Consider the following 10,146-nt stretch of genomic DNA (forward strand, 5'->3'; position numbering starts at 1 on the left):
CAACAGCTCTCTTTATGAACATGGGTCACAGACACACATGCCGTCCTGTTTGCTTTTCTGTATTATACCGGCTTGTCTTTCCAAAAGCCACAGTCCCAGTTTCTGCTCCCTCCCCCTCCCCTGTCTCCTCCATGATCTGTGTTGCCAGCTATAAAACAATCTCTTTCTCGTGTCTGTGTGCACATATCTCTCAATGCCACATTCCTGGCCTGGTGAACTGGGCAATAAATACCTCTCTTTCCTCAGTAATGAAAAACCTGCCATTCAGGATTTGCACTTGCACTTTGGACCTTTATTCCTTTGGCTCAGCAGATAATTCTGAATGGTCGGTCCTTTTAGCGTTTCTTTGCTACTGCCATTAAAACGTGTAGATTAAATCTACACTTTGAGAGCGAAAGCGAAACAATCCTCAAGTGCCAATTTGCTTTGCACGGTGAAGTCTATGAACACCTACAGAGAGCCATCAAAATGTCACAAAACAGTGGGCAAGATTAAGGCTGGATTCTTTCTCCAAGAAGGCAGGATTGACCCTTGACACTGGATGTAAAGGAAGGAGCTTTGACCAGGGCAGTCATAGGGGGAAACTATTATGAAACTATGAAAGGGACACCTTTCATCTGCTCATCCTACCAACCAGGGAAGAAGCCTGCGTAACTTGGACTCTCTCATACTGCACTTTTGAATCCTGCTTGGCCTTAGCAAAAGGGCAAGGTGGTTAATGATAGGATATGTTGGTTTCTACTGTCCTAACGAAAACTTAAGTAAATTCATTGACGGGGCTGTGGCAAGACAAGGCGATCCCATGAGCTGACCCCCTCCCACAGAACTTGCAAAGCACCTGCCGCACCCAAGAACTCCCTGCTGCTGTGAAAACAGTGCTTTGCCAGCCATGTACATGCCTTCGACTCTTTCACTGCTGCAATGCAGAAGCCACATTGGCTCTGTCGAATACAATTGGCCTAGTTACCACTTTCCAGCTGTCTAGCCAGCAGGCAATCATTGGGTAAGGTCAACGAGAAGGCCACCCTTTAAGAACCAGCCTTTACCTTCCATCCAGGGGTGGGTTGGGCAGCAGGCAGATTATCCTGCAGTCAACACACCCCTCTGTGATGGGCAGGGGTAGGGTTCCTCCTTTAAGCTCCTGACTTGTTCTGCACTTCACTCATTTATTTTACTCCAAAGGACCAAAATTTATAAAAAGGTGGGTTGACGGCCATTGTGTGTTATCACCAGAATCTCTTATGGAAACCATATTTTTAAAAAACCCAGAAACCTAAATAACATCTGGCTCTGTAATTGCCAGCTACACTTGCACCAGAGCAGCCAAGTGCAAGCATGATTTGGAAAAAAAAATTGCTGTTTTAAATGTAAAATTGAATTTTTTATAATAGAAACCTGTATTTTCAAGGCATTTAAGAAGCAGGAAAAGGCAAGATTCCTTCAGCAAAAAGCCTTTCACCCTGTCCAGTATGACATTTGCTCATGCAGGACCTCCCTGCCCCCGCCCCCAGACACACCCCCAAAATGAATACAGCTCCAAGATTCATTTGTTTCAAGGTGTTCAAAAATGCTGCCTGAATTCTAATCTTCTCAATTCCCTTTCCTGTTTTTGAAAAACTTACTTTTATCAGAATTGATGGGCTCCTTTGTCAACTGGGCATGGATTGAGAAACCAGCCAACTGTTAAAATGTAGGCAAATCCGGCTGTCAAAGCTCATGCAGGTGTACATGATGGAAGCAACTTCTGCTTCTCTGCATGATAGAACGCCCTTGTGTGAGATATGCTTTCAACACAGGAGATTCGACATACTCATATACCAACTCATATACCAGCAGAAAGGTTGTTCATAATGGAGCTTTGGAGCTTTTGATTATGGAGCTGGTTTCAGGTTAAGTAGCCCAAACTTTAGAAACTAGACAATTTCTGGCACACCAATTATTGCATTTCCCATTCTCAATACTCCTCCATTTCTCAATAAGCATGATGTTGTTGTACGCCATCCCAATCTCCAAGTGATGCAAGACTCGAGGGATTCCAGGTAGCACTTATCCAGGGTTCATGTTTCCTTTGGAATGAGATATAGTGGAAATGGTTGCGTCTTTATGATATATGGTTTAATAACACATATATACCACCTGAGCCTATGATAGAGGGGTTCACCGTGTTAACATTCCAAGAGAGTTTTGCTTCACCCCTAGCCACAGCCTTGGATGTGAGCAGAAATCAGGCATCTCTCCTTCACAGGCTTCAGCCTGCTTCTTCCTCCAGCTTCTAGCTCTCTCTCACACAACTCAACTCTGGTCTTTGTCTTTTCTAACTACCTACCAATCAGTTGAGAGAGGGTGGGCACCCATTTGTTATCTGGCACATAGCCACTTCCTTTGTTACCTTAATGACCCATATTTAGAAGACCATTATCACACCAGAAAGCTAGCCTGGCTATTTCAGGAGTTTGAACCATTGCTTAGATTTTAATACTTGCTGTACCCAAGCATTAGAAGAGTCTTGGCATACAGCCTTCCCCACCACCAAACTCATAACAATATCCTCAATGTGATGAATAGGGATGGAGGAGACATTTGATTTTGTTTGCATTTAAATGAGAACCTACCTAATTTGCACTTCTCAATCCAATATGTGAACTGAAACACAGGTATTCTTCAAAATCCACACTTGTCTGAATTTTGAAGTACAGTTCTCCAACCAAAGAGTACGTGCAAAATGCATATTGGGGTAAATGTGCATAAAACGTGTGTATTAGTGAAAATAACATACAGAATGCAAGATATTAGGAGAACTAGCTTGCAATAATTTGTCTATTAGTCAAAACTGCCTACAAATATATGCTTATTACTATAGTTTTGCACTAAAAAGCTGACAAACCTTGATGAGGATTTATGTTTAATTTTAAAACGCTGATTGCTGCAGAAATGTGGAGAACTGAATTTAAGACTTGAAAAATGAGAAACTTAAGCCGTGTACACACCATACCTTTAAAGCACATCTAAAACATGTTCATCCCCACAGCAAGGATCCTGGGAACTGTAGTTTGTTAAGGGTGCTGGGAATTGTAGCTATGTGAGGGGTAAACTACAGTTTCAGGGTACTTTTTGTGAGTTTTTTGTGCATGTGCATGCACATGCTTTAAGTGTATAATGTGTACACAGCCCTAGAGAACCAAAATGACAGATTTGTCCAGTGAGATACTATCAGTTCATCACCCCAGAAATGCTGCTGCCTCTTGCTTCACAGCTGTGGATCCCCAAACAATTCACCAAACCCCTTATGCAGTCTGCTTTGTTCAGGACCACCCAACAACAAAAAACACGAGCAAGTGTAGGTAGAGGTGTAGGCTGACTGGAGGAACAGCACTGGCATCATTTGAATGACCAGTATGTGCTAGTATGAATTGGGTGCGGCCTTGGAAAGCAGCACAATACCGAAAGTCAAGAATCCCATAGCAAACGTCTGGTTCCCAGGAAAGAAAACCCATTATTTCAAACAGGACATCTGGAGCAGGGCGTGTGCCAACATGTGCCTGCCTGCACACCTGACCTTTGCTCAGACCTTGATCTGGGTTTCATTCATTCATTCATGCCTTCTTTCTGTTGCCTTTCCAAGTGCACAAAGTCAATTCAAAGCCTGTCCAAGGGCTCTGACTGCAACGCAGCCCGTTTGTACTAAAGGTAGCTGGATAAAAATATAAAAAGGGTAGGGAGGGAAGTGGAACCGTTGATTTAAAAAATAGTGAGACATTGAGGGACTCTCCTCCGGGTGTGGGCACCATTTAGCAAAAGTTGGTTGCAATTAAATCCTATGGACAACAATGGAAAGGGAATGCACTTAGCTGTGTGGCTAATTTTTGCAAGATTGTGTGCCTTCCTTCCCCCCTGTTCCTCATTTAGGGAGCCAAGGCTCATGGGTGGCTGCTGATGACTAAAAGCTGTGCAAGAGGGGCACTGTGTTCTGCTCTCAGGTCAGAAGGCGATGGACACAAGAGTGGGGAACTGGGCCTGGCCAGCAAGCCAGATGCTTATCTTGACCACCACCTCCAGGTCAGGTATGACACGTGGGTGGAGCCACCCACTTTGTCAGTCACCTGACATCACTATGACACCAGCTGACTCAACTTTACCCACATGTGGGCAATGGCATGGTGCTTTGCGCTAAGAGTCAGTTGAACCAGTAGGAGAACTGGGTGGCTGCCTAGGGTGGCAAACTTCCAGGGTAGCCAACCTGATGCCAAGTTTCTGTGTTCAGGTTTTTATTAAAGTTTTTTCATGACACAATATAAATATAGAAAACTAATGTAAATTAGAAAATGAAAACAAAAACAGCTACAAAAAGTAAAAATAAGGTAGTTCTTAAAGGTAGTTCTTAACTTTCATAGAAGGTAGTAGCCCCTCCCAGCTCTTATCTAGGATCTTTCCTTTCTCCTTCCAGCCTCTCACCCTGGGAGCCTGCCAGAAGTTTCTGGACTACAACTCACATCATCCCTGACCATTGGTTGTGCTGGCAGGGGCTCTTGGGAGCTGTAGTCCACCATTTTCTGGAGGGCACCATGTTGGTTACCTCTGCTCTCGCCCTCACCCTCGCTCCCTGGCTTGCCTGCACTTCACAGGATGACTGGCCCCAGGAATGCAGCTGTTGCCTAGCCCACTATCTACCGTCTGAGTCAGCTGCAGCCTTGGAACGCCTCCCAGATTTCATTCAGCTGCTGGGCTAGGTCTGGCTCATGGAGGAGGGCTAGGCCTCTTTATCTTAAGTGTCGTTCCTTCAGTTTCCTTTGCTTCAGGAAACCTCAAGCCTGCGATAGGCCGCCTCATATGTTCACACGCATAGAGCACAAATTATTTATTCTTTTCCACTCTCTATGAGGAATGTTAATTCCTCAAAAGTAGGGTTCACATATGTCCTCTTTTTCCAGGACAGGTCCTTTTTTATGGGTAGAGTTGTCATAGCGATCCATAGTTAAAAACAGAAATTGGCAAATGTGTCCTCTCTTTTGCTCTTCAAAATATGATAACTCTACAAAAGTGGCTCTTGCATTTTACAACTGAGCCCTACCATTAGGCTAGAAAACGTAGCTGGCTGCTGATGGGGGAAACAGGGGGTCAGAGCTGGCCCAGCCCTTAGAAAGTGTGAGGTTCCTACCTGGTCTGCTCCCTCTGCCAGTGGCAGAGAAGCAAAGCCGCAATTGGCACCAATTTTGGGCAAGATATTCCAGGGATTCCATGCGCTTACCTAAGGTTCTGCTTCCTTGGAAAGAGGGACAGCAGAGACTGCGGAGTCTTTATGATATATGGGTTACTTATACATATATCATATAACCTGATGCTACAACGGAGGGGCTCATAGCATTAACGTCACACAGAAGGTCCTGCATCTCCCATAGTCATAGCCTTGGATTCAAGCAGAAATCAAGCATGGTTCTCATTCACTAGCTTCTGCCTGCTTCCAGCCCAGCTCACACAGCTCTGCATTTTTGTCTTCTTCACTACCAGTCAGGGGAGGGTGGGTGGGAGCCCACCAACCATTTCCCCTCTGGCACAGAACAACCTCCTTTGTTATACTATGGACCCATACTTTGGTGGTGATAAGGACCATAGTTCAGCAATGGAGTCCTCCATTAGATTTTAAACCTTGCTGGATCCAGGACCCCAGCGATTACAAGAGACTCAGGCATCCTGCAGGCTAACACAAGCTTTCCCCCCAAAAGTCCTTAAACTCAGCAGCCTAATTGTGTGTGTGTGTGTTTGTGTGTAGATCTCCTTACTGATCTACTGCAAGCCACGCAAGAGACCTCTCAGCAGATCCTGACCCACTGCCAACGGATGGAACAGGAAACCCCCTCGAAAGCTTTAATAGGGGGGGGGATAAGAACACAAGGCAAGTCCAACACGTCAGCAGATAGGAAACGAGCTGCTCTCTAAGGCTAAGGGAAAGCGACCTGGAGGAGGGAAAGGCAGGGAGGATCTGCTTTGACAGCCGCCGGTGTCAGGCGCCTCCCGGCCCCGAGGGTGGGCTGAGGATCAATCCGCTTCCGCCGGGAGGCCGCGGGAAGGGGGGGCGGCGGCGGAGGGTTGGGCGAAGGGCTGAGCGAGCGAGTGGGCGGCAGGAAGAAGCGCCCAAGTCATCCCGGGTCTCCTCGCGAGGGCGGAGGTGCGCCGGCAGGGCGGGGTCTGGGGCGGCCCCAAAGCCATAAAGGGCTCCGCCGGCTCTTCGCCCGCAAGAACGCGCAGCAGCCCGAGCAGGAGCAGCAGCAGCAGCGTCGCGGAGCCGGCGGGAGAGGCCAGCGTCCCCGTCGGAAGACAGGCAGGCAAGCAAGACAGGCGGGCGAGCGTGGCCTTGGCGCTGGTCCCTCGAGGCGATCTCGGTGCGGCGGCTCTGTTGGCGAGCGCGGGGAGCAGCAGCAGCATGAAGGGCCCGGGCGCCGCGTCGCCGTCGGAGGTGATCCGCGAGGGCGAGCTGGAGAAGCGCAGCGACAGCCTCTTCCAGCTGTGGAAGAAGAAGGCGGTGGTGCTGAGCAAGGACAGCCTGAGCCTCTTCTCGCCCGAGGCCGGCAAGGCCCGGGGCGGCGGCGGCGGGAAGGAGCTGCGCTTCGGCTCCATCCAGAAGGTGGACTGCGTGGAGCGGACGGGCAAGTACGTGTACTTCACCATCGTCACGACGGACCGCAAGGAGATCGACTTTCGGTGCCCGGGCGAGAGCTGCTGGAACGCCTCCATCACCATGGCGCTCATCGACTTCCAGAACAAGCGCGCCATCGAGGACTTCAAGAGCCGCCAGGAGGCCGCCGAGCACGCGGCCGCCGCCACCCGGGACAGGCGCCTCGCGCGCGCCCCCTGAGCCCGACACGCGCGCCCCCGAGCGAGAGAGTGACCTAAGGTGAGCGAGTGCTGCCGTCTTGGTCTCGTTTGCCCCCTGACTTCGCCCCCTCCCCGCCTCCCCATCTTCACTCATTGATCCTCTGAGTCGATTAATCTGAATCAAAACCCTAAGACCTGTTCTGCTTCATAGGGCCTGCAGGATCACAACCACTCCGTCTATAACCAGCGCAACTTTGGGAAACTTGTATGCAATTCAGTGGCCTTCCCCTTCTTACCCCATACAGGATTTATCGTGGGTTGAGACAGCTTATTCTGTGGAATCTGTTGCGCGTAACCTCCCTGTAGGCACCAGAGCTTGGTTCTAGATGATGATTTTGCAGATCATTGACTAACCGTAGATTAGAGTCAGTAACACGCTACAGTGGTACCTTGGTTTAAGAACGGCTTAGATTATGAAAAACTTGGATTAAGAACGCTGCAAACCCAGAAGTAGGTGTTTTGGTTTGTGAACTTTTCCTTGGAAGCAGACCATGTTTCGCTTCCTGTTGAGTGTGTTCCATTTGTAAATTGAGTCCCCCTGCTGCAATGGGAAAGCACGCTTTGGTTTAAGAATAGACTTCCAGAATGGATTAAGTTCGTAAACCAAGGTACCACTGAAGTTAACAGGAGCATTTGTCTTAAACCGCCTAAATTCCATCAGCTTAAACTGCGGATGAACTAATCATTTTAAATGAGAATACTTGGATGTGCCTTGGTTTCCTCCCAGATTTAGAATTGGCATAATGTGTGCATCTGCCAAGGAAGCAGAACTCTGAAACTGCAGTGGGGCCAGGCTGTCTGCAAAAAATAAAAAATTAAGCTGCATTTTGACTTTTCGTGTAATTCAGCTGGTGCCATTTAAGGAATTGTAAGAGGCTAGGTGGCTCTGGAAGCCTCCCTGGGCTATGCCCTCCTCAAATAATGGCTCTTTCTAGCTTTGTTAAAGGTAATCCAGAATAAATGGCTAAAGTGAGGGTGACACCTGTGTGCATCTGGGGCTCTTCTTAACGAACTCCCAGGCAATGGCTTTTTCTGTGTGACCAATGTGCTGCTTCAGCACACACCCATATTCCAGGCAGGAATTGCCATTTATTTTTAAGTGGTGACTTTCATCCGCCTCCAAGTAAAAGGAGAAAAAAGTTAGGACCAGGATGTTGGGAGAGAGGAGCTGTTCAAACTTTTAGGAGTTCCTGGGATGAGAAACACTGTACCCCTCTAGGAGTTGTTAGACTCCAACTCCTATCAAATGCAGCCTGCATGGCTAGTGACCAAGGATGAGGGGATTTTTAGTCCAACATAACTTGGAGGATACCATGTTCCTTGTCCCTGGTTTCGATAGTTTGGTTATTACAAGTCATCTGGATGAGAATGGATATTTGCAGGAAGGTTGGGATGTTGTGAGTTTTGCACTAAGAACTCATTGCAGAGAGTCTTTGCAGTAGAGTTTGGGGGTGTCTATTTGTGATATTACTCAAATTATTATTTGACCCAAATAACTAAACAGGAGGCAATAATTTGCATAGGAGTAGCTATGTTAGTCTGTTGCAGGAAAACCAGCAGAGAGTCTTGTGGCAGCTTAGAGACTAACATGTTTATTATAGCAAAGCTAATATGCCATAATAACTTTTGCCAGCCTGGTGTTGAACTACAACTCCTTTTGGCCCCAGCTAGCACAGCTTTCCATGCAAAAGATCCCAGATTCAGTTCCCAGCATTTCCCATTGGAATGGGGGAAAAACTCTCTGCCTGAATCCTGGAGAGCTGTTGCCACGCAGATTTAGTGGTCTGACTCTTGTCTAAGGCAGCTTCTTATTTTCTCTGTATATTTGGTAGTAGGATGAATTGACCTCCGTGGGTTCCTGAGGCTGTAATCCTAATTCCATTCCCTTGGGAATAAGCCCCATGGAATTCAGTAGGATTGCCATGTTTAGAGACCGTGTTTAGGACTGTGCTGTAAGTAAACGTTCAGAACTACTAAAGTCTAGCCTATGGTGGCTAAGCCTCAGAAAAGGATGACACTATTAGATGCTTCTTTATAGCATCTTTCTGTATCCCCGAGGTTTTAAAAAGGCAGTCTTGCTATTAGTTTAGCATCATCATTATTTTTGCTACTAGCTTGCTTGTCCCGCTGCATCACTAATAATTTGCTTTTCTCTTGTTTTCAGCAGACTGTACCTCTGGATGACAAAGAAAATCAGTTGTTTTAGACTGAACCGGGACACTAGGACACCAATGAAGGAAAGCAAAGGAGAATGCTAGGAGTGCCCAGCTTCTTCCCAGGTCTGATGAGGTGGCTGAGCAAAGAGGCCAGGCTCTTCTACGAGAGGCATTTGCAGACCAAAGACTTTTTAATTTTTTTTAAAAAAGACTCATAGGGCAAAGCATGGCTGTGTGAGCAGGATGCCTAGCTTTGCAAAAAATGCTATTGTTTTTCTATTTATGAAATGCAAAGAATATTCAGCACCTGCTGATGCAAAACCAGTTTAAATTATTTGTAATATCTATATTTGTATTTATTTTGATAAAATATCCTTAAGCACATGTTTGTCTTAAAATTGCTTCTGGCATTTGAATATGTCCATTCCAAATTAAATGCTTTTTTATTACTGTATATCTGAGGTGAAGTGTTTTATTTATCAGCAGATGTGGAAATGCGGTTCTCTGCTTGCAACCTGACAGTGGGGTACTACCAAGGAAAGCCCTTGTATTAGCAGAATTGCAAATGTGTCTTTAGGAGTCTGCAGATATAAAGAGTGGGGGCTCAGCTTTGCCGGGGATAGGATAGAAATGCATGTAGAGTAGCCCCATTGGCCTGTCTTAAAAGCGCAGCAGCCCAACTGAGTCAGACCAGCGGTCAGTTCACTGAATGCTTTCTCAGGATCATAAAAAGAAATCAAAAGGTTATCCAGACCAAGGCTTTACTGCAAGAAAAACCCGTCAGCCTACCCGGTTCACACTAGCCTGCAGAGAACCAGTGTGGTGCCTTAAGGTGGCTGCAGTTCAAGATCTTCTGGTGGCATAGCTCAGCGAAGCAACATACAGTGGTACCTTGGGTTACATACGCTTCAGGTTACAGACTCCGCTAACCCAGAAATAGCACTTCAGGTTAAGAACTTTGCTTCAGGATGAGTACAGAAATCGTGCTCCGGCGGCGTGGCAGCAGTGGGAAGCCCCATTAGCTAAAGTGGTGCTTCAAGTTAAGAACAGTTTCAGGTTAAGTACTTAACCCGAGGTACCACTGTACTGTGGTGGAAGGCGGTACCTCTTCACTGCTATG

General features: G+C 46.9%; 1 protein-coding gene across 2 annotated transcripts; it reads left to right on the top strand.

Moving 5' to 3' along the window:
• Positions 1 to 5,875: 5,875 nt before the first annotated feature.
• LOC308593425 (pleckstrin homology-like domain family A member 2) lies at positions 5,876 to 9,480 on the top strand. Of its 2 annotated transcripts, none has more exons than XM_081205762.1 (2): positions 5,876 to 6,889; positions 9,035 to 9,480. In XM_081205762.1, the coding sequence occupies exon 1, from the start codon at positions 6,419 to 6,421 to the stop codon at positions 6,848 to 6,850; it is 432 nt and encodes a 143-aa protein (XP_081061888.1). In that variant the 5' UTR covers positions 5,876 to 6,418; the 3' UTR covers positions 6,851 to 6,889; positions 9,035 to 9,480. The 2 variants fall into 2 exon arrangements, with proteins under 2 accessions (XP_081061888.1, XP_081061887.1); XM_081205761.1 differs by having other exon boundaries at positions 5,880 to 6,889; positions 9,038 to 9,480.
• The last annotated feature ends 666 nt before the right edge of the window (positions 9,481 to 10,146 follow it).

Source organism: Podarcis bocagei (genome assembly GCF_964188305.1).
Source record: "Podarcis bocagei genome assembly, chromosome: 1".
In the NCBI taxonomy this organism is placed as follows: Eukaryota; Metazoa; Chordata; class Lepidosauria; order Squamata; family Lacertidae; genus Podarcis; species Podarcis bocagei.

Excerpts from the sequence above, each read along its gene's own strand:
- LOC308593425 (XM_081205762.1), top strand. The coding sequence starts at position 6,419 with ATGAAGGGCCCGGGCGCCGCGTCGCCGTCGGAGGTGATCCGCGAGGGC.